The 22,730-nt window shown below is 58.4% G+C and overlaps 1 protein-coding gene across 1 annotated transcript in view; it reads left to right on the forward strand.

Moving 5' to 3' along the window:
* Window positions 1-11,838: 11,838 nt before the first annotated feature.
* Window positions 11,839-22,730, forward strand: part of MUC5B (mucin 5B, oligomeric mucus/gel-forming) — a 40,089-nt gene continuing 29,197 nt past the window's right edge. Inside the window, exons 1-18 of the mRNA XM_063710824.1 lie at window positions 11,839-11,908; window positions 14,514-14,570; window positions 15,037-15,277; window positions 15,373-15,708; window positions 15,862-15,976; window positions 16,140-16,230; window positions 16,507-16,613; window positions 17,396-17,597; window positions 18,003-18,128; window positions 18,523-18,640; window positions 18,837-18,975; window positions 19,325-19,435; window positions 20,237-20,306; window positions 20,724-20,861; window positions 21,400-21,564; window positions 21,854-21,948; window positions 22,050-22,176; window positions 22,419-22,674. Coding sequence (XP_063566894.1) covers window positions 11,839-11,908; window positions 14,514-14,570; window positions 15,037-15,277; window positions 15,373-15,708; window positions 15,862-15,976; window positions 16,140-16,230; window positions 16,507-16,613; window positions 17,396-17,597; window positions 18,003-18,128; window positions 18,523-18,640; window positions 18,837-18,975; window positions 19,325-19,435; window positions 20,237-20,306; window positions 20,724-20,861; window positions 21,400-21,564; window positions 21,854-21,948; window positions 22,050-22,176; window positions 22,419-22,674 — 2,564 coding nt within the window. The remainder of the gene's footprint in view (window positions 11,909-14,513; window positions 14,571-15,036; window positions 15,278-15,372; window positions 15,709-15,861; window positions 15,977-16,139; window positions 16,231-16,506; window positions 16,614-17,395; window positions 17,598-18,002; window positions 18,129-18,522; window positions 18,641-18,836; window positions 18,976-19,324; window positions 19,436-20,236; window positions 20,307-20,723; window positions 20,862-21,399; window positions 21,565-21,853; window positions 21,949-22,049; window positions 22,177-22,418; window positions 22,675-22,730) is intronic.

The raw sequence follows: 22,730 nt of genomic DNA on the forward strand, positions 1-22,730 counted from the left end.
AAAATAAACTGGGAGAAGTTATCCCTGAGTAAATTCAGACATCAGTCTTACTAGCCAGTGATTTTAAAGCAACTGTCTTAAGTTGCTCAAAGAACTAAAGCAAAAGACGGACAAAGAACCAAAGGAGGTCAGTAAGACAATGCACGTACAAAATGAGAATACCCACAAAGAGACAGAAATCATTTTAAAAAGAACCAAACAGATATTCTGTACTTGGAAATTATAATAACTGAAATGAAAAAAAATCACTAGAGGGGTTCAACAGCATATTTGAGCAGTTATAAGAAAGGCTCAGCCAAACTTGAAGACAAGGCAATTGAAATGATCAAGTCTGAGGAGCAGAAAGAAAAAAAGATTGAAGAAAAGTGAATAGAATCTGAGGTACTTGTTGATCACCAAGTGGGTCTTACAGGAGGAGAGAAAGGGGGAAATTATTCAAAGAAACTCAAAAAAATTCAAAGGAACAAAAATGGCCAAAAGCTTTCTAAAACTGATGAAAAACATGATTCTACAAATCCAAGGAGCTCAAGAAACTCCAAGTAGGATAAACTCAAAGAGATCCACACTGAGACACATTATAATCAAACAGTTGAAGGATAAAGGCAAAGAAAGAGTCTCAAAAGCAAGAAGAGACGTGACTTGTCGTATTTAAGGGATCTTCAGTAAGATTGGCAGCATATTTACCATCAGAAACCTTAAAGGCCAGCAAGGTAGTGGATGATAACATTTAAAGTGCTGAAATTAAAAAACAACAACAACACTGTCAACCAAGAATTCTATATCTGGCAAAACTGTCCTTCAAAACTTAGGGTGAAATTAGGACATTACCAGATAAACAAAAGGTAAGGGATTTGTTGCCACTAGCCAAGCCCTGCAAGAATAGCTACACAAAGTCCTTCAGGCTGAAATAAAAGGACACTAGACAGTAACTCAAAGCGGTAAAAAGAAATAGATCTTCACTGAAACTACATACATGGCCAAATATAAAAATCCAGTATTACTGTAAATTTGATTTTAATCCACTTCTTCTTTTCTACAAGATATAAAAGGCAAATGCATAAAAATAACTATAAATCTATGTTATTGAATACACAAGGTATAAAGATGTAATTTGTGACATCAATGAAATAAAGGGAGGGGGTGGAGCTGTGTAGAAGGAGGGTTTTGTGTGCAATTAAAGTTATGTTGGTATCAATTCAAACTAGACTGTTATAACTTTAGGATGTTATATGTCATCCCCAGGGTAACTACAAAGAAAATGCTATAGAATATACACAAAAAGAAATGAGAAGGGAATAAAAATTTGTCACTTCAAAAAATCAACTGAAGACAAAAGAAGGCAGTGATGGAGACAATGAGGAACAAAAAAATTAGAAGACATACAAAAAAATAGTAAAATGGCAGTGGTAAGTACATCCTTATTAGTAATTACTTTAAATGCAAATAGACTTAGACTCTCCATTTAAAATGCAGAGACTGGTTAAAATCAATTTTTAAAAAACCATGATTGGCTGGGCATGGTGGCTCACGCCTATAATCCCAGCACTTTGGGAGGCCGAGGCAGGTGGATCATGAGGTCAGGAGATTGAGACCATCCTGGCTAACATGGTGAAACCCCATCTCTACTAAAAATATAAAAAATTAGCCAGGCGTGGTGGTGGGCGCCTGTAGTCCCAGCTACTTGGGAGACTGAGGCAGGAGAATGGCATAAACGTGGGAGGCAGAGATTGTAGTGAACCAAGATTATGCCACTGCACTCCAGCCTGGGCAACAGAGTGAGACTCTGTCTCAAAAAAAAAAAAAGTCAATTCAACAAGAAGATATAACAACTATAAATATATATGAATCAAACAACAGAGCCTCCAGGTACATGAAGCAAACATTGTCAGAATGAAGGGAGAAATAAATAGTTCTATAACAATAGCTGAAGACTTCAGTACCACACTTTCAATAATCAATACAACAACCAGACAGATCAATAAGGAAACAGAGGACTTGAACAACACTATAGACCAATTAGACATAATGTACATGCACAGAACACTTCACCTACCAATGGCAGAAGACACATTTTTTTCCAAGTGCACATGAAATATTCTCCAGGAGAAACTATGTGATAGGATCCAAAACAAGTCTTAATAAACTTTAAAAGATTGAAATCACACAAAGTATTATACAAAGGAATTAAGCTAAAAATCAATAATAAAAGAAAAACTAAAATGTACAAATATGAGGAAATTGAATATCACACCCTTAAATAACAAACAGGTCAAAGAAGAAATCACCAAAGATATTAGGCATTCTTAAAGCTTGAATGAAAACAAAACCACAATGTACCCAAACTTATAAGACACACAAAGGTAGTAATGAGAGGGAAATGTATAGCTAGAAAAAACTAAATCAAAAAAGAAGAAATATCTTAAATCAATAACCTAATTGTATACCTTAAGGAACTAGAAAAAGAAGAGAAAACTAAACCCAAAGCTACCAAAAGGGAGGACATAATAAAGGTTACAACAGAAATAAATAAAAGAAGGAATTTTAAAAAATAATGGGAAAAAAAAGCCTTCAATGAAACCAAAAGTTGGTTCTTTAAAAAGATCAACCAAATTGACAAACTTTTAGCTAGATTGGCTAAGAAAAAAGAGAAGATTCAAATTACTAAAATCAGAAATGAAAAGGATATTACTACAAATTTTACAGGAACAAAAACGATTATAAGAGAATGCTATGAACAATTATCTGCCAACAAATTTGACAACTTAGAAGAAATAGGCAAATTCCTCAAAAGCACTCTATGTAGCAAAACTGCCTCATGAAGAAATGGGCAAACTGAGTAGATGTAGAAAAGGAGATTAAGTCAGTAATCAAAACCCTCCTATGTAAAGAAAATCACAGGGCCTGATGGCTTTACTGGTTAATTCTAACAGACATTTAAAGAAGAATTAACACCAATATGTATCAAATTCTTCCAAAAGATTGGAAAAAAAGGGCAACCGTTCTGTATTAGTCCGTTTTCATCCTGCTAAAGAAATACCCATGACTGAGTAATGTATAAAGAAAAAGAGGTTTAATGGACTCCCAGTTCCACATGGCCGGGGAGGCCTCACCATCATGGTGGAAGGCAAAGAAGGAGCAAAGGCACATCTTACATGGCAGCAGCGGAGAGAGTGTGTGCAGGGGAACTGCCCTTTATAAAACCATCAGATCTCTTGAGACTTATTCACTGTCCTGAGAACGGCACCCATATCAACTTCCTAACTCATTCTATGAAGCTAGCATTACACTGATACCAAGGAGACAAAGACAAAACAAGTCAAGAAAACTAAAGACCAATATCCTTTAAAAATATTGATGAAAAAAATCCTCCACAAAATACTAGCAAACTGAACTCAGCACTTCCTAAAGGGATTCTACACCATGATCAAATGGGTTTTCTTCCTGGGCTGCAAGCGTGGTTCAAGATATGAAAATCAACCATTTAAACACACCACATTAATAGAATGAAGCGGGAAAAAAATCCATGATCATTTCAATGGATGCAGAAGAAGCATTTGCCAAAATTCAACACCAGTTCATGGTTAAAAATAAACCAAAACAAAACAAAACAACCAACTAGAAATAGGAGGAAACTACTTCAACATGGTAAGGGCCATATGTAAAAAGCCCACAGCCAACCTCATATTCAGTGATGAAAGACTGAAACCTTTTCCTCTAAAATTGGGAAAAAGACAACAAGGCTTGTATTCACCATTTGTATTCAACATAGGGTTCGAAGTTCTAGCAAGAGCAAGAAGGCAAGAACGAGAAATAACAGAAACGAAAATTGGTAAGGACGATGTAACATTACTATGTTCACAGATGACATGCTATTATATATAGAAATCCCCCAAAATTCCACCCCAAAACTACTGAAGCTGATTAAAGCATTCAGCAATACACACTAGCCATGAACAATGGGAAAAGGATATTAAGAAAACAATTCCATTTACATAGCATCCAAAAGAATAAAATGCTTAGGAAATAAACATAACCGAAGAGGCAAAACATCTGTACACTGAAAACTACAGAACATTGTTGGAAAAAATATTTAAAGACATAAAGTGGAAAGACATCCTGTGTTCATGGGTTTGAAGACAATATTGATAAGGTAACAATACTACCCAAAGGTAGTACAGATTCCATGCAATCCTTATCAAACTTCTCATGGTACTTTTGTAGAAATAGGAAAATCCATGCTAAACTTTGTATAGAATATCAAGGGACCCTGAATAGCCAAAATAGTCTTTCAAATGAACAAAATTGGAGGACTCATACTTCTTATTTTTAAAACACATGACAACGCTGCAGTCATCAAGTTGCTGTACTGGCATAAGGACAGATATATGGAGCAATGGACTGGAACAGAGAGCCAGGAATAAACCTTGGCATATATGATCAATTGAATTTTTTTCTCTTTTTTTTGGAGACAGAGTTTTGCTCAGTTGCCCAGGCTGGAGTGCAGTGGCACAATCTTGGTTCACTGCAACCTCCACCTCCCAGGCTCAAGTGATTCTCGTGCCTCAGCCTCCTGAGTAATTGGGATTACAGGCACCTGCCACCACACGTGGCTAATTTTTTGTATTTTAGTAGAGACAGGGTTTCACCATGTTGCCTAGGGTGGTCTCGAACTCCTGAGCTCAGGTGATCCACCGGCCTCAGCCTCCCAAAGTGCTAGGATGACAGGCGTGAGCCGCCGTGCCTGGCCCTGGGATGACGGGCGTGAGACACCATGCCTGGCCTGGTCAGTTGATTTTCAACTTGTGTGCCAAAACCACTTAATGGAGAAAGGGCAATCTTTTTGACAAATGGCTTTGGGAAAACTGTATATCCACATGCAAAAGAGTGCAATTGAACACTTACCTTATGACAGATTTTTCAAAATCCTTGAAATAGATCAAACACCTAAACATACGAGCTAAAATTATAAAACTCTTAGAAGAAAACATAGGAGAAAATCTTATGACATTGAATTTGGCAAGGATTTCTTGAACATGCAGTAAGAGCACAGGCAATAAAATAGATAAATAAGACTTCATCAAAATTGAAACCTCTTGTGCATCAAAAGAGAGGGAAAAGATAAGCCCAGGAGAAAATATTTGCCAATAATATACCTGATAAAGAATCAATATCTAGAACATATAAAGAACTCCTAAAACGTAGCAACAACAAGAAAACCCAATAGACCCAACTAAAAAATTGACAAAGGACATGAATGGACATTTTTCTTTTTTCTTTTCTTTCTTTCTTTTTCTTTCTTTCTTTTCTTTCTCTCTCTTTCTTTCTTTCCCTTCCTTCCTTCCTTCTTTCTTTCTCCTTCCTTCCTTCCTTCTCTCTCTCTCTCTTTCTTTCTTTCCTTTTGAGATGGAGTCTCTCTCTGTCACCCAGGCTGGAGTGCAATGGCACTATCTCGGCTCACTGCAACCTCCGCCTCCCGCGTTCAAGAGATTCTCCTGCCTCAGCCTCCCGAGTAGGTGGGATTACAGGTGCTCATCACTACGCCTGGCTAATTTTTATATTTTTAGTAGAGATGGGGTTTCACCATGTTGACCAGGCTGGTCTCGAACTCCTGACCTCAAGTAATCCACCCGCCTCGGCCTCCCAAAGTGTTGGGATGACAGGCGTGAGCCACTGTGCCCAGACTGAATGGACATTTTTCCAAAGGAAATGTGTGAATGGCCCATGAGCACATACAAAGACACTCCACATCACTATTAGGGAAATGCAAGTCCAGACCACAGGGAAATATCACGTGGTGATTTTTTTTTTTAAAAGATAACAAGTGTTGGTGAAGATATAGAGAAATTGGAACCGCCGTGCATGGCTGGCGGGAGCATAAAACGGCACAGCCGCTGTGGAGCAGTCTAGCAGCTGCTCAGAAAGCCAAACACAGACTTACTGTGTGACCCAGCCATTCCGCCCCCAGCCAGAGGGACTCCAGATGAGGAACTGGAAACAGGGACTCAGATTCCTGGGCACATCGCGATGTCCATCGCAGCCTCATTCACAAAACCAAAAGGCAGAAGCAGCCCGAGGGTCCACCGACGGGCGAATTGATGAACCCAGCGGGGCCCATCCACGCAGTGGAAAATGACTCTGCCTTAAACAAGGAAGGAGACCCAGACATAGGCAACAACGCGGACGAAACCTGAGGACATGGTGCTCCATGAAACAAGCCAGTCACATCAGAATGGGTATTGTATGAGTCCATCTATACGAGGTCCTGTAGAGGACCAAACTTACGGAGAGGTGAGGTTGGTGGATGTGTGGGGCTCGGGGAAGGGAGTGCGAGCTGGTGTTTCATGGGGACGGAGTTTCAGTGCAGGACGATGGGAAAGCTCTGGGGATGGCTGGACAGCAGTGTAAGTGGACTTAATGCTCCTATATTCATTTAAAAATGGCAAAATGGGTGGCGCGGTGGCTCACTCCTGTCATCCCAGCACTTTGGGAGGCTGAGGCAGGCGGATCACGAGGTCAAGAGATTGGGACCATCCTGGCCAACATGGTGAAACCCCGTCTCTACTAAAAATACAAAAATTAGCCGGGCGTGGTGGTGCACACCTGTAGTCCCAGCTACTTGGGAGGCTGAGGCAGGAGACTCGCTTGAACCGAGGGAGCCGAGGCTGCAGTGAGCTGAGATCGAGCCACTGCACTCCAGCCTGGCGACAGAACAAGACTCCATCTCAAAAAAAAAAAAAATTGCAAATTGGGTGGTGTGGTGGCTGACTCCTCTCATCCCAGCACTTCGGGAGGCTGAGGTGGGAGGATCGCTTGAGGCTGGGAGTTCATGACAGCCTGGGCAACAGAGTGAGACCTCGTCTCTACAAAAACAAACAAACAAACAAGACTAAAATGATCAATGTTATGTCACATACACTTCACCACTGTTTTAGAAAAAATGCCCTATAGTTTTCCTGCTTTAAATGATCAGATCAATTCGCCCCACTCCCCCAGGCTCCTCCCCACACCTGACCCTGCCCTCACTTCTGGCTCCCCTCAGCCCCCTGTGCCCCAGCCCCAGCCACACCAGGTGCATTTGGACCCTCCAGGGCGCCGAGTTCATCCCTGCCTCGGCGTCTCTGCACCTGCTGTTCCCTGGTTTACAGCTCAACCGTCATCCTCCCACCCCACCCAGAGGACCATCGTCTTTTGTTCCTTGGAAGCTGGTGCTGCTGCTGCAAAGTCCATGCTACTGGAAGCCTCGAAGTAGGGGGGACTCTGTTCTAGTTTTTGTCAAATCCCACTGCCCATGGCAGCACCAGGACCCAGTTGGGGCTCCTCGGAACTGGCAGGAAGGAATCGGGTGGGGAGACAGGCAGAGAAGGGGGTCTGTGCAAAGACCAGGAGAAACCAGAGACAGGTCATGGCGGGGGGCTGAGACCTTCACACAGGGCAGGGGCCGCCCCGGGGAGGTCTCCTTGTCTTGCAGCCCCTGTGCAGGGCATCCTCAGAGCAGGGGCAGCTCAGGACACCGGGACGCCCAGGTGGAAGGTGACCTGCCATCCCGCAGCTTCACTTCCTGCCGGGTGATTCGGCACCCCTGGTTGTGCCTGTCGCTCAGTGGGCCGAGGTCTAAGGGCCGTGAAGACCCAGCATGCCCCCACCTGCTACTTCTGGACACCAGGCACTGGCTCTGAGACCCCCGGGCCTTGCTGGACATCTCCCCAGGTGTACTGGGCCAGGGGACAGGGGCCTGGCCGTCCCAACACCCAGGAGCAAGCAGCCCGTCACCTACCCAGGGCCCCGAGGCCTGGAACACCTTCCTGCTGGGCCCACCCAGCCCTGGACCTGTCCCGCTTGGTCACACGATGGGACCCTCGGCCCATCAGCAGGTGAGCCCCCAGGAGCGTGCATCTGGCCTGGTAAGGCCTCCACCCCAGGAGTTGGGGGGCCCCCGTGCCAGGGAGCAGGAGGCTGCCGAGGTGGAGGGTCCCACACAGCCACCACTCCCTATCCCCAGCACAGCCTGGGGCCTGGCTCTGAGCACACATCCTGGGGCCTGGCTCTGAGCAGACCAAGAGCCCATCCCTGCTTTGTGACCCCCTGGGCTGTGCCTGACACCCCAGGTGTCCAGCGTGGAGCTGGGGCCCGGCTCAGTGCCTGGTGGCTGATGGACGCTGGGGCCTGGCTCAAACCTGCACCGCTGTGGTCGGGGGAGGGGAGGGCTGAGCCACGTGGGGACCCCAGCCCCAGTGACGACTTTTTGCGGTGGCCAAACCCTCCAGGTGTCCCCCAGGGCTGAGGGGCTGGGCTTGGGGCAGCTGGTGACAGCAAATGGTGGCCCTGATCACTGGTGCCTGGACGGCCTCTGAAGGGGTCTGTGGGGTCCTGGACGGGTCGCCATTCATGGCAGGATTAACCCCCCTCGGGTTCTGTGTGGTCCAGGCCGCCCCTTTGTCCCACTGCCCCCTGGCCAGAATGAGGGACAGTGACCCACCCAGGGCTGGGCCTGGCTTAGACTCCGTCAGAGCCGCAGGGCAGGTTCCTGGCACGTCCGAGGTGGGAGGCTCCTCTGCGCTCCAGGAGGCTGTGCCTGGCCCCCCTTCCCGGCAGGAACCGGCTGTGTCCCTTTCCTTCCTTTATCTTCTGTTTTCAGCGCCTTCAACTGTGAAGAGGTGAACTCTTCAAACACGCTGAGCAAACAGGCCCGACTCCCAGGGCCGCATCCGGGATGTCTCAATAGCTGTGGCCTTGACGTCCACCTCGGACCCCTGCCCCGGACCCAGCCCAGTTCCCAAGGGGCCCTCTGCCCGGGGAGGTGCCTAGTGGGAGGGACGAGGGCAAAGTCGGGGCCCCCACTTGTTTGGTGTCACTGCGTGCCAGCGGCCACTGGCGGGCGAGGCTGTTCCAGGGTGGAGGCGGGGAGGGTTGGACCACAGGCACTGAGCGGGGACAGAGGAGCTGCCTGAGGGTCCCAGCTCTGCCATGGAGAAAACGCTATCTCGCTGATGCAGAGGTGCCCGGCCTGCTTGAGCTGGGGGTGAGGGGGCTGCTCCCCAGTGGGCCGCCAGCCCCCATGAAGGCCGTGGGCACTGGCCGTGGTCAGGGAGGGCAGGGGACAGGCAGTGGGGGCCAGCAGGGGAGACACTAGGCTTGGCCCCAGCACCCAGGTGGGCATCGGCTTGTGAGCTGGAGCCGCGGGCAGGGAGGGGGGAGGTCACGAGGGCTTGTGGCTAAGGTGGGAGATCTGGGTGGGTGCGTCGGGGGGACGTCTGCAGCAGAGGCCCGGGCAGCAGGCACACCCCTCCCGCCGGTGCGAGGGACGAGGCGCCACAGCGGCCGGTAGCCCCCCATTTGCCCAGCCTGGCCTGGAGCAGGCAGGAAGGCCGGGGAGAGGGGTCTGGCTGGGGCCTGGGCGCAGTCACAGCCACGAGCCCAGGGGTGGGGACTCTGGCCCGCCCTTCAGACCATCCTCAAGGCCCACTGGCCCAGGCATCCCCGCCCACCCCTCCCACCATGCCGTGCTGCAGCGGGTCTACCGGCCCGGATATGAAAGAGAGCTTGGAGACCCCAGAGACCTCGGAACCTTCAGCTTTGGAAGTGACGTCGGTGGGGTGGGTGGGGGGAGCACAGGCTCTGGAGTCCCGGAAGTGAGCGGGGAGCTGTGCTGAGATCTGGGAGACCCCCTTCCCCCACCCAGGTACAGGGCCAGGCAGAAGCCCGAGGTGTGCCCTGAGTTAAAGAAACCATCACAAAGAACAAAGGGAGAAGGCGGGTCCCAGCCTCCACCACAGCCCTCGTGCTCTGAGGAGCCACCTGGGGGCCTCAGCCATGAGGGGTGACAGGTGGCAAAACGGGCCAGCTCCGTTCACGTTGCTGTGCAGCTGTCTCCGCCCTCCATCTCCAGAACGTTCTCATATTCCCAAGCTGAAACCCTGTCCCCATGAAACACCAGCTCACCATCCCCTCTGCCAGCCCCTGGCGCCCACCGTCCACACTCTGTCTCTGCGGGTTTCATGACTCCAGGAGTAGCACACGAGTGGCCCCTCCTGCCTTTGTCCTCTGTGTCCACCTGCCTCACTCTGCAGTGTCCCCAGCGTCCCCCATGGAGCAGCCTGGGCCAGCCTCTCCTTTTCACAGCTGAACCGTATTCCACCGCATGGATCAGCCTCACGGTCAGCCTCACGGACTGACCCAGTCCTCCGCCCAGGGACACATGGGCAGCTTCTGCCCTTTGTCAGTGATGCTGCTGTGGACGTGGGTGTGCAAATGTCCCTCAGGACCCGCCTTCAGTTCTTCTGGGGACAGACCCAGAGTGGAGTTGCTGGTCACCCCCACCAGCAGGGCACAGGGCTCCGGGTCCCCACGTCTCTGCCAACACTTCCTACTTCCTGTGTTTCTTGATCTCCGCCATCCTATTGAGTGTGAGACAGGTCAGAAGCTTTGAAGATGGGCTTTCGTCTTGTCCCAGAAATTCCAGCTCTAAGAATTTAACTTCAGAAAGACAAACGCGGGGGAGCTGGTGCAGGGCCCCTGTGACAGGGACTGTGACGCAAATAAAACAACAGACCTGGACACCACCCTAGGGTCCCCATGGGGCCGGACGAGGCCACACCACCCGACCTGGACACCACCCTAGGGTCCCCATGGGGCCGGACGAGGCCACACCACCCGACCTGGTGCTTCCCGCCTGGGGTCTGCGCCACAGAGCATTCAGGACGCTGGTGGCCAGGGAGCCAGGAGGTGGGAGCATCTGAGGCGCAGGTCACACGGGCAGGAGGTGTTTGCAAGAGGTATTGCAGCGCGGACAGAGTGTCCTGCAGATGACGCTGTCTGTCCTGTAGATGACGCTCGTCAAGGAGGTTTACCACGTAGCCCCCGGGAAGCCCACCCGACACCAGCCGGAGGTGCTAGGCTTCTGCGGCTCCCACCTGGGGCAGGCGGAGGACCCCGGGCAGGTCCAGGACCCCCTGGAGCAGCTGCTTCCTCAACCCTGCCAGGGTTAATGAGGAGGCCCCAGAGTGAGGTGGAGGCCAAATGGGACTCAGGGCTGGAGCCTCTGGCCTGGCTGGATCAGGGCTGGCATTGGACAAGCACAGCTGATTCCCGATGTGCATGGCCAGGAGACACTCTGGGCCTCAGTTTCCCCTTGAACGTGAACCTTGAAACAGATCAGCCCAGAGACCTCCCACGGTCTTCAAGGGGCTCTGGTCAGCTGGGCTGGGGTCTCTGGAAATAGGGCCTCCTCCAGGGACCCCCACAAGCCACCCAGACTGAGCATCCTGGCCATGTGCATGCCTGAGCTCAGCAGGAGCCTCCCGGCCTCCCCGTGGGCTGAGCAGTGGTGGGAGAGGAGCTCCAGCCTCGTGGGCCCTCCCCGGGCCTCAGGGACCCATGGTCAGTGGCTGGGGGTGCTGCCCAGAGGCTGGGGTTCCCTTCCAGCAGGAGCCGCAGTGGGGCTGAGTGTGAGGCAGGCTGGCTGACCACTGTTTCCATGGACCCTGCGTCCAAGGCCAGCCCTGCCTTCCAGCGGCTTTGCCATCTAGGACGGGTGCCAGGTGGGGTAGGCCCTTCTCCTCTCCCTTCCGATTCTCAGAAGCTGCTGGGGGTGGGGGCGTCCTGGGCCTCAGGGCACAGAGCTGCAAATCCTTCCTGATTCAGGCCTCTCCCCTGCCACAGCCCCTCCCCGAGAGCAAACACACGTGGCTGGAGCGGGGAAGAGCACGGTGCCCTGCGTGGCCTGGCCTGGCTTGGGGCCAAGGCTCCCTGCTACATAAGCTGAGGCCCCCAGGGGAGCAAGCACCCGGCCCGGCTCCCTCCCTGCCCGTCCCCGTCCCCCCACCCGTGCCAGCCCCCAGGATGGGCGCCCCGAGCGTGTGCCGGACGCTGGTGTTGGCTCTGGCGGCCATGCTCGTGGTGCCGCAGGCAGGTAAGAGCCCCCCACTCCGCCCCCTCTCGATGCCGTCTTCACGGCGGGGGTCTCTGCAGGTCGCTTGCCTGGGAGCTTCTCCTGCAGAGTGCACGGGCAGATCCCCCTACGACTCCCTGAGTGTCCTGGATGGGACCCTACCCGTCCCCAACACAGGGCTCTGGGGCCCCACGGGCTCACAGTGTCAGGAAACTCAGGGGCTGGCTTGGATGGGGTGTCCAGGAGAAGTCGGGCCCCTGACCGCAGGGCAAGGCCCCTGGGAGACCAACGAAAGGGTCTTGGACTTGGGGGCGGGACAGGAGTGGGCAATGGGGGAGGGGGTCACGGCTGGGGGTCTCTCTGGAGCCCCATGAGGCCCAGGCATCAGAGTGAGCAGGGGCAGGCTTAGTGTGGACCCCTGTCCAGGACCGGCTCTACCCTTCACGACCTCCCTGGGGATCACAGCTGGCAGGGCAGGTGAGGGTACCACCCTCAAGGGTTGCACAGCCAGCCGCAAAAGCCCCGGCCTCAACCCACGCCCGACTCCCACGGCCCATCTGTGTGCATCTCAGGCCGCACGGGCTGCCTGGCTCTCAGCCGAGCATTTTCCCTCGTCTGCTGTCTCTTGGCCAGAGCCGCAGCATTAATACTTACTGTCAATAGAGAAAGATGCAGCCCCAGGGGCCACCGGGAGACACCCAGCCGGGCTGGCCATGAGGCTGCTGCAGCCCCTCCCTGCCCCGCCCTCCGCCCCCTCCCAAGCTTGGGGTCTGGGCTGGGCAGGCAAGGCTCCCTGGGGTCTCTCTCCATCTGTGGAAGGAAGGCTGGGTGGTCAGCAGGGCTGGAGGCAGGGGGCTTCCCCCAGTGGCTCCCAGCCTGGGCCCGGGGGGAGCTGCCTCTGGCTGCAAGGTTTGGGTGCTGGTTTGACTAGAATAGCCACCTCCTTGCATCTGATTCTTCCGGGCCATGCAGCCTTGGCTCCCCTCTCCTGAGCAGGCAGGGCCTAGGGACTGTCAGCCCACCCGTCCTCCTGTCCTCCACGCACGTCCAAGTTGGGGAGATCAAGCCCTTGGCAGGGACTGTGCTTTAGTCACCAGATGCATGTCCTGTGGCCGGGGAAGGCGGGCCCTGCACAGAGCAGCTTCATGTTAGGGGACACACCCCAAGGTGATGGGGTGGCTGGTGGTGGGCACTTCTCTAGCTGCAAGATGGAGGCCCAGGTGGTCCAGCCCAAGGAGGGCACCGCACGGAGCAGATAACCAAGGGCAGTCAGCCTGGGCAGGGGAGGGGCTGCCTGGGTGGGGAAGGGGCTGCCTGGTGGGGGAGGGGCTGCCTGGGTTGGGGAGGGGCTGCCTGGGTTGGGGAGGGGCTGCCTGGGTGGGGAAGGGGCTGTCTGGGGCAGGGGAGGAGCTGCCTGGGGTGGGGGAGGGGCTGTCAGGCCAGGAAGGGGCTTCCTGGGGTGGGGGAGGGGCTGCTGGGGCTGGGGAGGGGCTGCTGGGGTGGGGAGGGGCTGCCTGTGGCGGGAGCCGGGGCGTGGGAGTGGCTGGTTGGGCCGGCACACAGGGGCAGGGCTGTGGGCTGTGGGTCAGGGTAGAGGACACAGGGAGAGGCTGGCTTTCTGGGAAAGGCAGTCAACCTGGATCTCTGGAGGCGGCCCCTGTGGTGGTTCCCAGATGTCAGCAGGACCTGGCTGGAAAAGCCAGGCAGGGCCAGGCCAGAGCGCGAACCACAGGGCCGGCCCCTCGCTGAGCCCTGACCATGCTGTGGGGGCTGGGGCCTCACCTCCCACCTCCCCACAGAGCACAGGATTGGGCTGGGCCGTCTCAGGTCAGGCTCCAGGGAGGAGCTCTGGGGTCCTGTGAAGGGGGCGCCCCAACCCAAACTGGGCAGACAATGGCTGGGGGGCCTCAGAGTCCTGTGGGTTGGAGCTGCCTCCTCCCAGGCTCTCAGCCGAGTCCAGCCTCCATGGGGTTGGTGGGTGAGGCCTTGCCCGGAGGCGGTGGTCAGCCTGGGGGACCTTGGGCGGCCATCCCGGTATCAACGGCCACACGGCTTGCCCGGCCCGGAGTCCTGCCCCCAGCCTGCCCCACTCGCCCTGACTTAGGATCTAGTTCGAAACTGGTTCTGTGTTTAGGTTTCTGCTAAGTCACGCCTGGAAGGCTCCAAGTGTGTCCTCCTAACAAAGCTGGTCTTTGTCCTTCTCCAAGGGATGTGTGGGATGGGGCGAAATCCCCCCTTGGGGCGGCCAACGCCTTTTCCTGATTCCATTTTCTCCCCCATCCCTTGAGAAGGAGGCACCATCCCCGCCTGTCAGTCGGGGACGGGGCAGGCCGTGCTGGGGGCAGCTCAGGGCTCCCTGCTGGAAGCTTCCATCCCGCAGGCTTTCCATAGCATTGAGCAGCAGCGGAGGCGTCTGCGGCTGACGGTTGGGGTGGCCTGAGTGGCTGGGGAGGAGTCCCGGCCTTGGCCAGAGTGTGTCGTGAGGGTGAACCTGCAGGGCGTGGAGACCGCCACCAAGGACCCCACATGCGGCTGCCGCACCAGGGATGTGGCCAGGTCCGTGGTTGGGTTCGCGGCTGGCAGCCACATCTGGTTCCTCACTGACTCCCATCCCCTCTTCCCACAGAGACCCAGGGCCCTGTGGAGCCGAGCTGGGGGAACGCAGGGCACACCACGGATGGCGGTACGTGGCCAGGTTCGGGGGTGGGGGGTTCCTGACCAGGCTGGAGGGGCTGGAGTTTGGGCTGGGGCAGGCAGACGCCTCTCCAAGCAGCCATGCGTCTGACAGAGACCCTCCCTGGGTCCCCTGCCCAGGACAATACCCAGCACCCGAGGCGGAGCTTGGCGCTCCAAAGAAGAGGAAAGTGCAGAGCAGAGAGACATGCACACAGACGCACACGCGTGGACAGGCACATGCGTGCCCACACTTACACTGGCACACACACGTGTGCACACACAGGCCAAAACACAAGGGCAGCAGTGTTTGCGGGGCAGACAGGGCCAAGGGTAAAGGGGCTGCCTTGCCCCAGCCCATCAGTTTTGGGCTCCCCTTCAACTCTGGTGGCTGGCGAGGAGGGTGGGCCCCGGGGAGGGTGTCTCTGCTTCCCCTTCCTGGCCACGTTCCTGGGGTGACCAGCCTTCACCCACAGGTGCCCTGACGTCCTCGCCCACCCGGCGCGTGAGCTTTGTTCCACCCGTCACTGTCTTCCCCAGCCTGAGCCGTAAGCAGATGCTGCCCCTGCCAGCCGGGAAGGGGGTGTTTGCCAGTCCCAAAGGTGGGGGCCCAGATCTAGGGGTGCAGCTGCCACCAGGTGGGGCCGTTGGGCCAGACCCAGAGTCCTCCGTGTGGGCGGTCTCCTGGTCACTGGCCACCCTGGGGGATGGGGACCGGTCAGGGGTCTTGGAGCAAAAGAGAGGCAGTCCAGGGTGAGCCAGGCAGGGCACAGCCAGCAGCCGACCATGGGCTTTTCCATTCCAAAAACCAGGGTGCCTCGGCCCAGGGGAGGCTACCCCGTGGGGGGCTGGCATGGGGATGGGCCTCATCCCACGCTCCCCACAGCCCTGAACCCGGCGCACAACGGGCGGGTGTGCAGCACCTGGGGCGACTTCCACTACAAGACCTTCGACGGCGACGTCTTCCGCTTCCCTGGCCTTTGCAACTACGTGTTCTCTGAGCACTGCGGCGCCGCCTACGAGGACTTCAACGTCCAGCTACGCCGAGGCCTAGTGGGCTCCAGGCCTGTGGTCACCCGTGTTGTCATCAAGGCCCAGGGGCTGGTGCTGGAGGCGTCCAACGGCTCTGTCCTCGTCAACGGGCAGCGGTGAGCCGGCCCCCTGGGGAGGGGCGAGGGCCGGGCCACACGGTGTGACCTCCCCACACGGCCGTGTCTGACCTGGGCCAGGGCTGGGGTGGGGTTGGGCGGGCAGGCAGCCAGGAGGGCGGGGCCCAGGGAGAGACCCCGCTGTCTGCGCAGGGAGGAGCTGCCTTACAGCCGCACTGGCCTCCTGGTGGAGCAGAGCGGGGACTACATCAAGGTCAGCATCCGGCTGGTGCTGACATTCCTGTGGAACGGAGAGGACAGTGCCCTGGTGAGGAAGCCCCCTCGCCCCTTGCCCCTTCAGGCCTGGACACAAAACCCCCACCGGGGGTCGAGGGATGCCTCCCTGGGCTTGGGGTCACAGGGCTTGGGGCATGTTGCCAGTGGGGGGATCAGAGGTCCTGAGGCTAGAGCTGCCCCTCCCCCACTCTCAGCTGGAGCTGGACCCCAAATATGCCAACCAGACCTGTGGCCTGTGTGGGGACTTCAACGGCCTCCCGGCCTTCAACGAGTTCTATGCCCACAGTGAGTGCCACCTGGGTGAGGGGGCGGTGACCGATTATGTCAGCCAACGAAGAGCCACAGTCCCGGGGAGGCCGGGAGGGGGCGGAGTGGGGACCGGGCACCGGGCAGGGAGGGGCCACGAGGACTGTGCCTTACATGGTGGGAGGAGCGCCCCTTGGGGGTGTTGGGCCCTAGGCAGGAGTGGGAGTCCTCTGGCCTGGGCTCAGGAAGTGGGAGCCCATATCTTGTCCCCAGGAACCCCTCAGAGCCACCACACCCCTGCTTTCTTCCCGGCAGACGCTAGGCTGACCCCGCTCCAGTTTGGGAACCTGCAGAAGTTGGATGGGCCCACGGAGCAGTGCCCGGACCCGCTGCCCTTGCCGGCTGGCAACTGCACGGACGAGGTGAGTCCCCCCCCACCCCCAGCTCCTGGGCAGGGACGGCCTCCAGGTCCAGGGGGAGCTGGGCCAAGGTCTGAGGAATGTTCCCAGCTGGTGGAGAGATGGTGCCATTGGAGGGAGGCCGGGCAGCCACCCTCTGTGTGCTCAGTTCCACGGTACACACTGTCCGAGTGTGGTGATGTGCGTGTTCATCAGGCCACGCCTGTGCCCATCTGTGTGAGCAAATACAGGCCCATGCTGCACAGGCTGGGCTGAGGGTAGGCACTCGGGGAGCCTGAAGCCAGCCCTTCCCACCAGCAGGGGGACTCAGAAGGGGCCTGGAGGCTCCAGGATCCCCAAACCAGCAGGATCTCTGAGCCTTAAATTGTGCTGTGAATGACAGCATTAGCCCCCCTGTGAGCTGGGCCCCGCAGCCGGCAGCCCTGGGCCTGGGGACGGAGGACACTCAGCACTGGACTGCCCTGAACCTGCTGGGCTGCCCAGAGAGGCGGGGCCTCCACCTCCCCTCCTTGGCTCCGCCTCCTGGGGCGGGGGTCTGCACCTTTCTTGGGCGCTTACTCCACGGGCAGGCACATCCGGAGTAGGGGATCCCGGGTCACGGGTCACTCCCCAAGGGCCAAGCAGAGCTCTGCATGGCCACAGTGGGTGGAAGGGGTGGGGCTGGGTACAAGGAACCCCGACGGGGAGAGGGCTTCCCGGCCTGGTCTGCCATGGGTCCTATTCCAGCACCGTGGCAGCCCCCATGGATGGCAGGGGTGCCCAGCCTGGCCCACTGTGCTCCCCAGGAGGGCATCTGCCACCGCACCCTGCTGGGGCCGGCCTTTGCGGAGTGCCACGCACTGGTGGACAGCACCGCGTACCTGGCCGCCTGCGCCCAGGACCTGTGCCGCTGCCCCACCTGCCCGTGTGCCACCTTTGTGGAATACTCACGCCAGTGCGCCCATGCGGGGGGCCAGCCGCGGAACTGGAGGCGCCCTGAGCTCTGCCGTGAGTGCTCCCAGGGCCTTCGCCAGGGATTGTGCCGGAGAGAAGGGGCAGGGGGAGCGCCTTGGGGGCCACTGGGGGGTGGGGAGGCCTGGGGGACAGGGGTGGAGGGCAGAGGACCCACCCCAGGCATAGTGGGCAGAGGCCACCCCAGCACCCCAGGAGGGGGTGGGGCCTCCGGGGGCTGCAGGAGAAGGAGAGGCTGTGGTGAGGCTGTGCAGCAGGTGGCGGGGGCTGGGGCTGGAGGGTGGAGTTGCCCACGATGAGGGGCGTCAGGGCCACCCTGGGGCCTAGCTCTGGCTTCTGTGGACTTGATGGCATGTGGAAGGCCATGGAAGGCGGCTGGGGCTGACCACACGGGCAGTACAGGGCCCTTCCCCTGGCCCAGCCCCGCCTCTTTTTGCGCAGCCCGGACCTGCCCCCTCAACATGCAGCACCAGGAGTGTGGCTCACCCTGCACAGACACCTGCTCCAACCCCCAGCGCGCGCAGCTCTGCGAGGACCACTGTGTGGACGGCTGCTTCTGCCCCCCAGGCAGGTCTTGTGTGCCCTGGACCCCTCAGGGGGCTTTCAGGTCCCTGCTCCCAACCCCGCCCCCAGCCTCATCAGGCCTGGAAGCAGAGCCCCTCATGCCAGAAGGTCCCACCAGAGGTCCCAGGGTGGGAAGGGCACTGGCTGGGAGGGTGCCGGAAGACCTGCCAACGCGTGGACGGAGGTAGAGCAGTGCCATGAGCCAGCTGGGCATGGTGGGGAAACTGAGGCCCAGAGGTGCTTGGTGTTCATCCAAGCGAGTGCAGCTCAGGGCGGGGGCGGTGTCCTGGAGCAGGAATTCCTCCCCAAGGGAGGCAGCTTGTCCCCAAGGCTGGTGTCTTCTGACCTTGGTGTCCCCCGTGCATGGGCCGGCCCTGCCTCACGCCGCGCCCCACAGGCACGGTGCTGGATGACATCACGCACTCTGGCTGCCTGCCCCTCGGGCAGTGCCCCTGCACCCACGGCGGCCGCACCTACAGCCCGGGCACCTCCTTCAACAACACCTGCAGCTCCTGGTACTTATGAGCCCACCAGCCTCCGCCTGGGGTGGGGTGTGGAGCTCCTGGTATTTATGAACCTGCCAGCCTCTGCCTGGGGTGGGGGTGTGGAGCTCCTGGTGCGCACCACCAGCCTCCGCCTGCGGTGGGGGTGTGGAGGGTGGGGCCCACCTCCTCCCGACATGCCCGTTCTGCTCACGGCCTCCCTCCCCAGCACCTGCTCCGGGGGGCTATGGCAGTGCCAGGACCTGCCGTGCCCTGGCACCTGCTCTGTGCAGGGCGGGGCCCACATCTCCACCTATGATGAGAAACTCTACGACCTGCATGGTGACTGCAGCTACGTTCTGTCCAAGGTCTGGGCTTGGGGCCGGGTCTTCAGACACCCAGACCCTCCTGGGACCCTCATGCCCCTTCCACCCAGGGGAGGCCCCCACGATGATGGTCATAGAGGGGTGGATGTCCCTGCTGAGGGGGGAGCCCTGGGTCCCCATGATGGTCATAGAGGGATGGCTCTCCCTGCTGAGCGGCATGGGGCCAAGGAGCCCCCAGGCCCTGAGACAAGCTGCTGGGAGGTGACCAGAGGTGCCAAAGACCACCTCCCCACAGAGCCACATCCCCCACATGGGCATCCCCAGCACACTTCTGGGGGGCACCCCACATCATCGAGCCAGGCCCAATGCACGCGTGGGTCCTTCTCCCCAGAAATGTGCTGACAGCAGCTTCACCGTGCTGGCTGAGCTGCGGAAGTGTGGCCTGACGGAAAACGAGAACTGCCTGAAAGCGGTGACGCTCAGCCTGGACGGCGGGGACACGGTGAGGACCTGGCTGGGGCCCTGGGCTGGGACAGGAAGGGGCATGCAAAGGTGTGCGGGGAGCAAGCACAGTCAGGTCCCCCTCCAGCCCCAAGGCCAGGTCCCCCCTCCAGCCGCGAGCTGAGGTCCCCCCTCCAGCCCCGAGGCCAGGTCCCCCCTCCAGCCCTGAGGCCAGGTCCCCCCTCCAGCCCGAGGTCAGGTCCCCCCTCCAGCCACGAGGCCAGGTCCCCCTCCAGCCCCGAGGTCAGGTCCCCCTCCAGCCACGAGGTCAGGTCCCCCTCCAGCCACGAGGTCAGGTCCCCCCTCTAGCCCCGAGGTCAGGTCCCCCCTCCAGCCGCGAGGTCAGGTCCCCCCTCCAGCCACGAGGCCAGGTCCCCCTCCAGCCCCGAGGTCAGGTCCCCCTCCAGCCACGAGGTCAGGTCCCCCCTCTAGCCCCGAGGTCAGGTCCCCCCTCCAGCCCCCAGGTCAGGTCCCCCCTCCAGCCCGAGGTCAGGTCCCCCCTCCAGCCCGAGGCCAGGTCCCCCCTCCAGCCCTGAGGTCAGGTCCCCCCTCTAGCCCGAGGTCAGGTCCCCCCTCTAGCCCGAGGTCAGGTGCCCCCTCCAGCCCTGAGGTCAGGTCCCCTGTCTAGCCCTGAGGTCAGGTCCTCCCGGGGGGGCAATTGCAGAGCCCACCGCAGGTCCAGGCCTGAGCTTCTCTGTGGGCTCTGTCCCCAGTGGGGGCCCCTGGGCAGGCCACCCCCTCATTTGAGAGTCGGGAATGGGTTCCTCCCCAGAGCTGACCTCCCGCCCGCCTCCTTCCGCAGGCCATCCGGGTCCAAGCGGACGGCGGCGTGTTCCTCAACTCCATCTACACGCAGCTGCCCCTGTCGGCAGGTACGCGGCTCTCCCAGGAAGGCCGGGCCGGGTGGCGCCTCCTTGCAGGGGCAGCTCCCACAGCCTGGGCAGCGTCCGCTCCATCCCTGCTAGTTCTCTGTGGCCTCGGGCAGCTCCAGGAGCTCCCTGAGCTTGGTTTCTCATCTGCAGAGTGGGGATGCCAGGCTCCCACCCCGGCAGCGGCAGGGACCCCACATCCAGCTCACTCAGCCCCACTCTCTCAGGGAGCCCAGTCTCCACCTGAGCCCACTTGGCGGCCACAGGCATGGGACAGGGAGCCTGAGGGCTCCTGGCCACTCCTGGGTCTCACTCCCGGGTCTCAGTGGGGTGGCCTGGCCCACTGGATGCCCTGCCCCTCCAATCTAGCCAGATCTGTCCCTGCACCCCTGACCGGCCTCTCCCCCACACTCCCGGCAGCCAACATCACCCTGTTCACACCCTCGAGCTTCTTCATCGTGGTGCAGACAGGCCTCGGGCTGCAGCTGCTGGTGCAGCTGGTGCCACTCATGCAGGTGTTTGTCAGGCTGGACCCCGCCCACCAGGGCCAGATGTGCGGTGAGGCTGGGCAGGGGCCTTCGGGGACAGGGCCATTGGGGACGGGGCCTGGACTAGCGCCAGGTTGCAGGGAGGGGCAGGCAGAGACGGGCAGGGGACAGGGGAGGGGGCTGCCCCCAGGGCATGGCGGAGACCCTGGTGCCAGCGCAGGACACCAGCATTGGACCGGCGGCCCCGGAAGCAGCCAGCTGGGAGGATGGAGCGGGCAGCCCTGCCCTGGCTCAGGCCGACTTTGCACAGGGGCTGGCTTTGCACAGGGGCCGACTTTGCACAGGGGCCAACTTTGCGCAGGGGCCAACTGCACAGGGGCTGGTTTTGCACAGGGGCTGACTTTGCACAGGAGGCGACTTTGCACAGGAGGCGACTTTGCACATGGGCTGCCCCCCGCCAGGGCTTATCTGCAGAGGGTTCTGGGAGCAGAATCCTGGGACAGGGCTCCCAGCCGTTCCACCCTGTGTGGTGCCTGGAGGGATGGCAGGGGCCAGGAGCCAGGTGGGCCCAACAGCGGCCGCTGACATCCCCCAACCCTGGCCCCCAGGCCTGTGTGGGAACTTTAACCAGAACCAGGCTGACGACTTCACGGCCCTCAGCGGGGTGGTGGAGGCCACGGGCGCAGCCTTCGCCAACACCTGGAAGGCCCAGGCCGCCTGTGCCAATGCCAGGAACAGCTTTGAGGACCCCTGCTCCCTCAGTGTGGAGAATGGTACTCCTCGCCCCCACCCCCACAGTCACCCCAGGCTCAAGTCCCACCCAGCACCTTCCTGTCCCCTGGGCCATGGGGACCCCTGGGTGGGATTGGGGACCCCATGGAGGCAGGTGGGAGGCATCAGGAGGAGGTGCTTGGGGCCAGGCGGACAGAACCCCCCAAGGCGCAGCAGGTGAGCCGCAGATTCCAACTCACTGTTCCCCGGGCTGAGGGGTGCACAGGCCTGCGTGTCAGGGGTGTGAGCTTCGGGGCAGGGCATGGAGATGAGGCCAGGTTTTCCCCACAGAGAACTACGCCCGACACTGGTGCTCGCGCCTGACCGACCCCAACAGTGCCTTCTCGCGCTGCCACTCCGTCATCAACCCCAAGCCCTTCCACTCGGTGAGAGGCTGTGAGGCCAGACCCCCACGCCTGGGCAGGATGGGTGGGGGAGCCCTGGCAGGCTGGGGTCTCTGACGCCCCAACGCCTCCCACCTCCGCAGAACTGCATGTTTGACACCTGCAACTGTGAGCGGAGCGAGGACTGCCTGTGTGCTGCGCTGTCCTCCTACGTGCACGCCTGTGCCACCAAGGGTGTGCAGCTCAGCGACTGGAGGGACGGCGTCTGCAGTGAGTGCCCGCGCTGGGGGTGGGATGTGTCCACACTGCGTGGGGGTGCGGGGGACCCTGGCCGGCAGCAGCCGTCACTCACACGGTTCTCAGCCCAGAGCTTTGCACTTCCTCATCCCAGCCTCGCAAGAACCTCATGCCCTTGCAATCCCCACGTCACAGACGGGGATGCTGAGTTGAAGATGGGGGCTGGTCAGGCTGCTCGGCCGCTGACCTGTCCCCCCTGGCCCCACTGACCATAGCCAAGTACATGCAGAACTGCCCCAAGTCCCAGCGCTACGCCTACGTGGTGGATGCCTGCCAGCCCACTTGCCGCGGCCTGAGTGAGGCCGACGTCACCTGCAGCGTTTCCTTCGTGCCTGTGGACGGCTGCACCTGCCCCGCGGGCACCTTCCTCAATGACGCGGGCGCCTGTGTGCCCGCCCAGGAGTGCCCCTGCTATGCTCACGGCACCGTGCTGGCTCCTGGAGAGGTGGTGCACGACGAAGACGCCGTGTGGTAAGGGTCTGGGGGGAAAGCAGGCCCCCAGGTGCTCCTCAAAGCCACTTCCCGCC

The sequence above is a fragment of the Gorilla gorilla genome, chromosome 9 (assembly GCF_029281585.2).
Source record: "Gorilla gorilla gorilla isolate KB3781 chromosome 9, NHGRI_mGorGor1-v2.1_pri, whole genome shotgun sequence".
Lineage (NCBI taxonomy): Eukaryota > Metazoa > Chordata > Mammalia > Primates > Hominidae > Gorilla > Gorilla gorilla.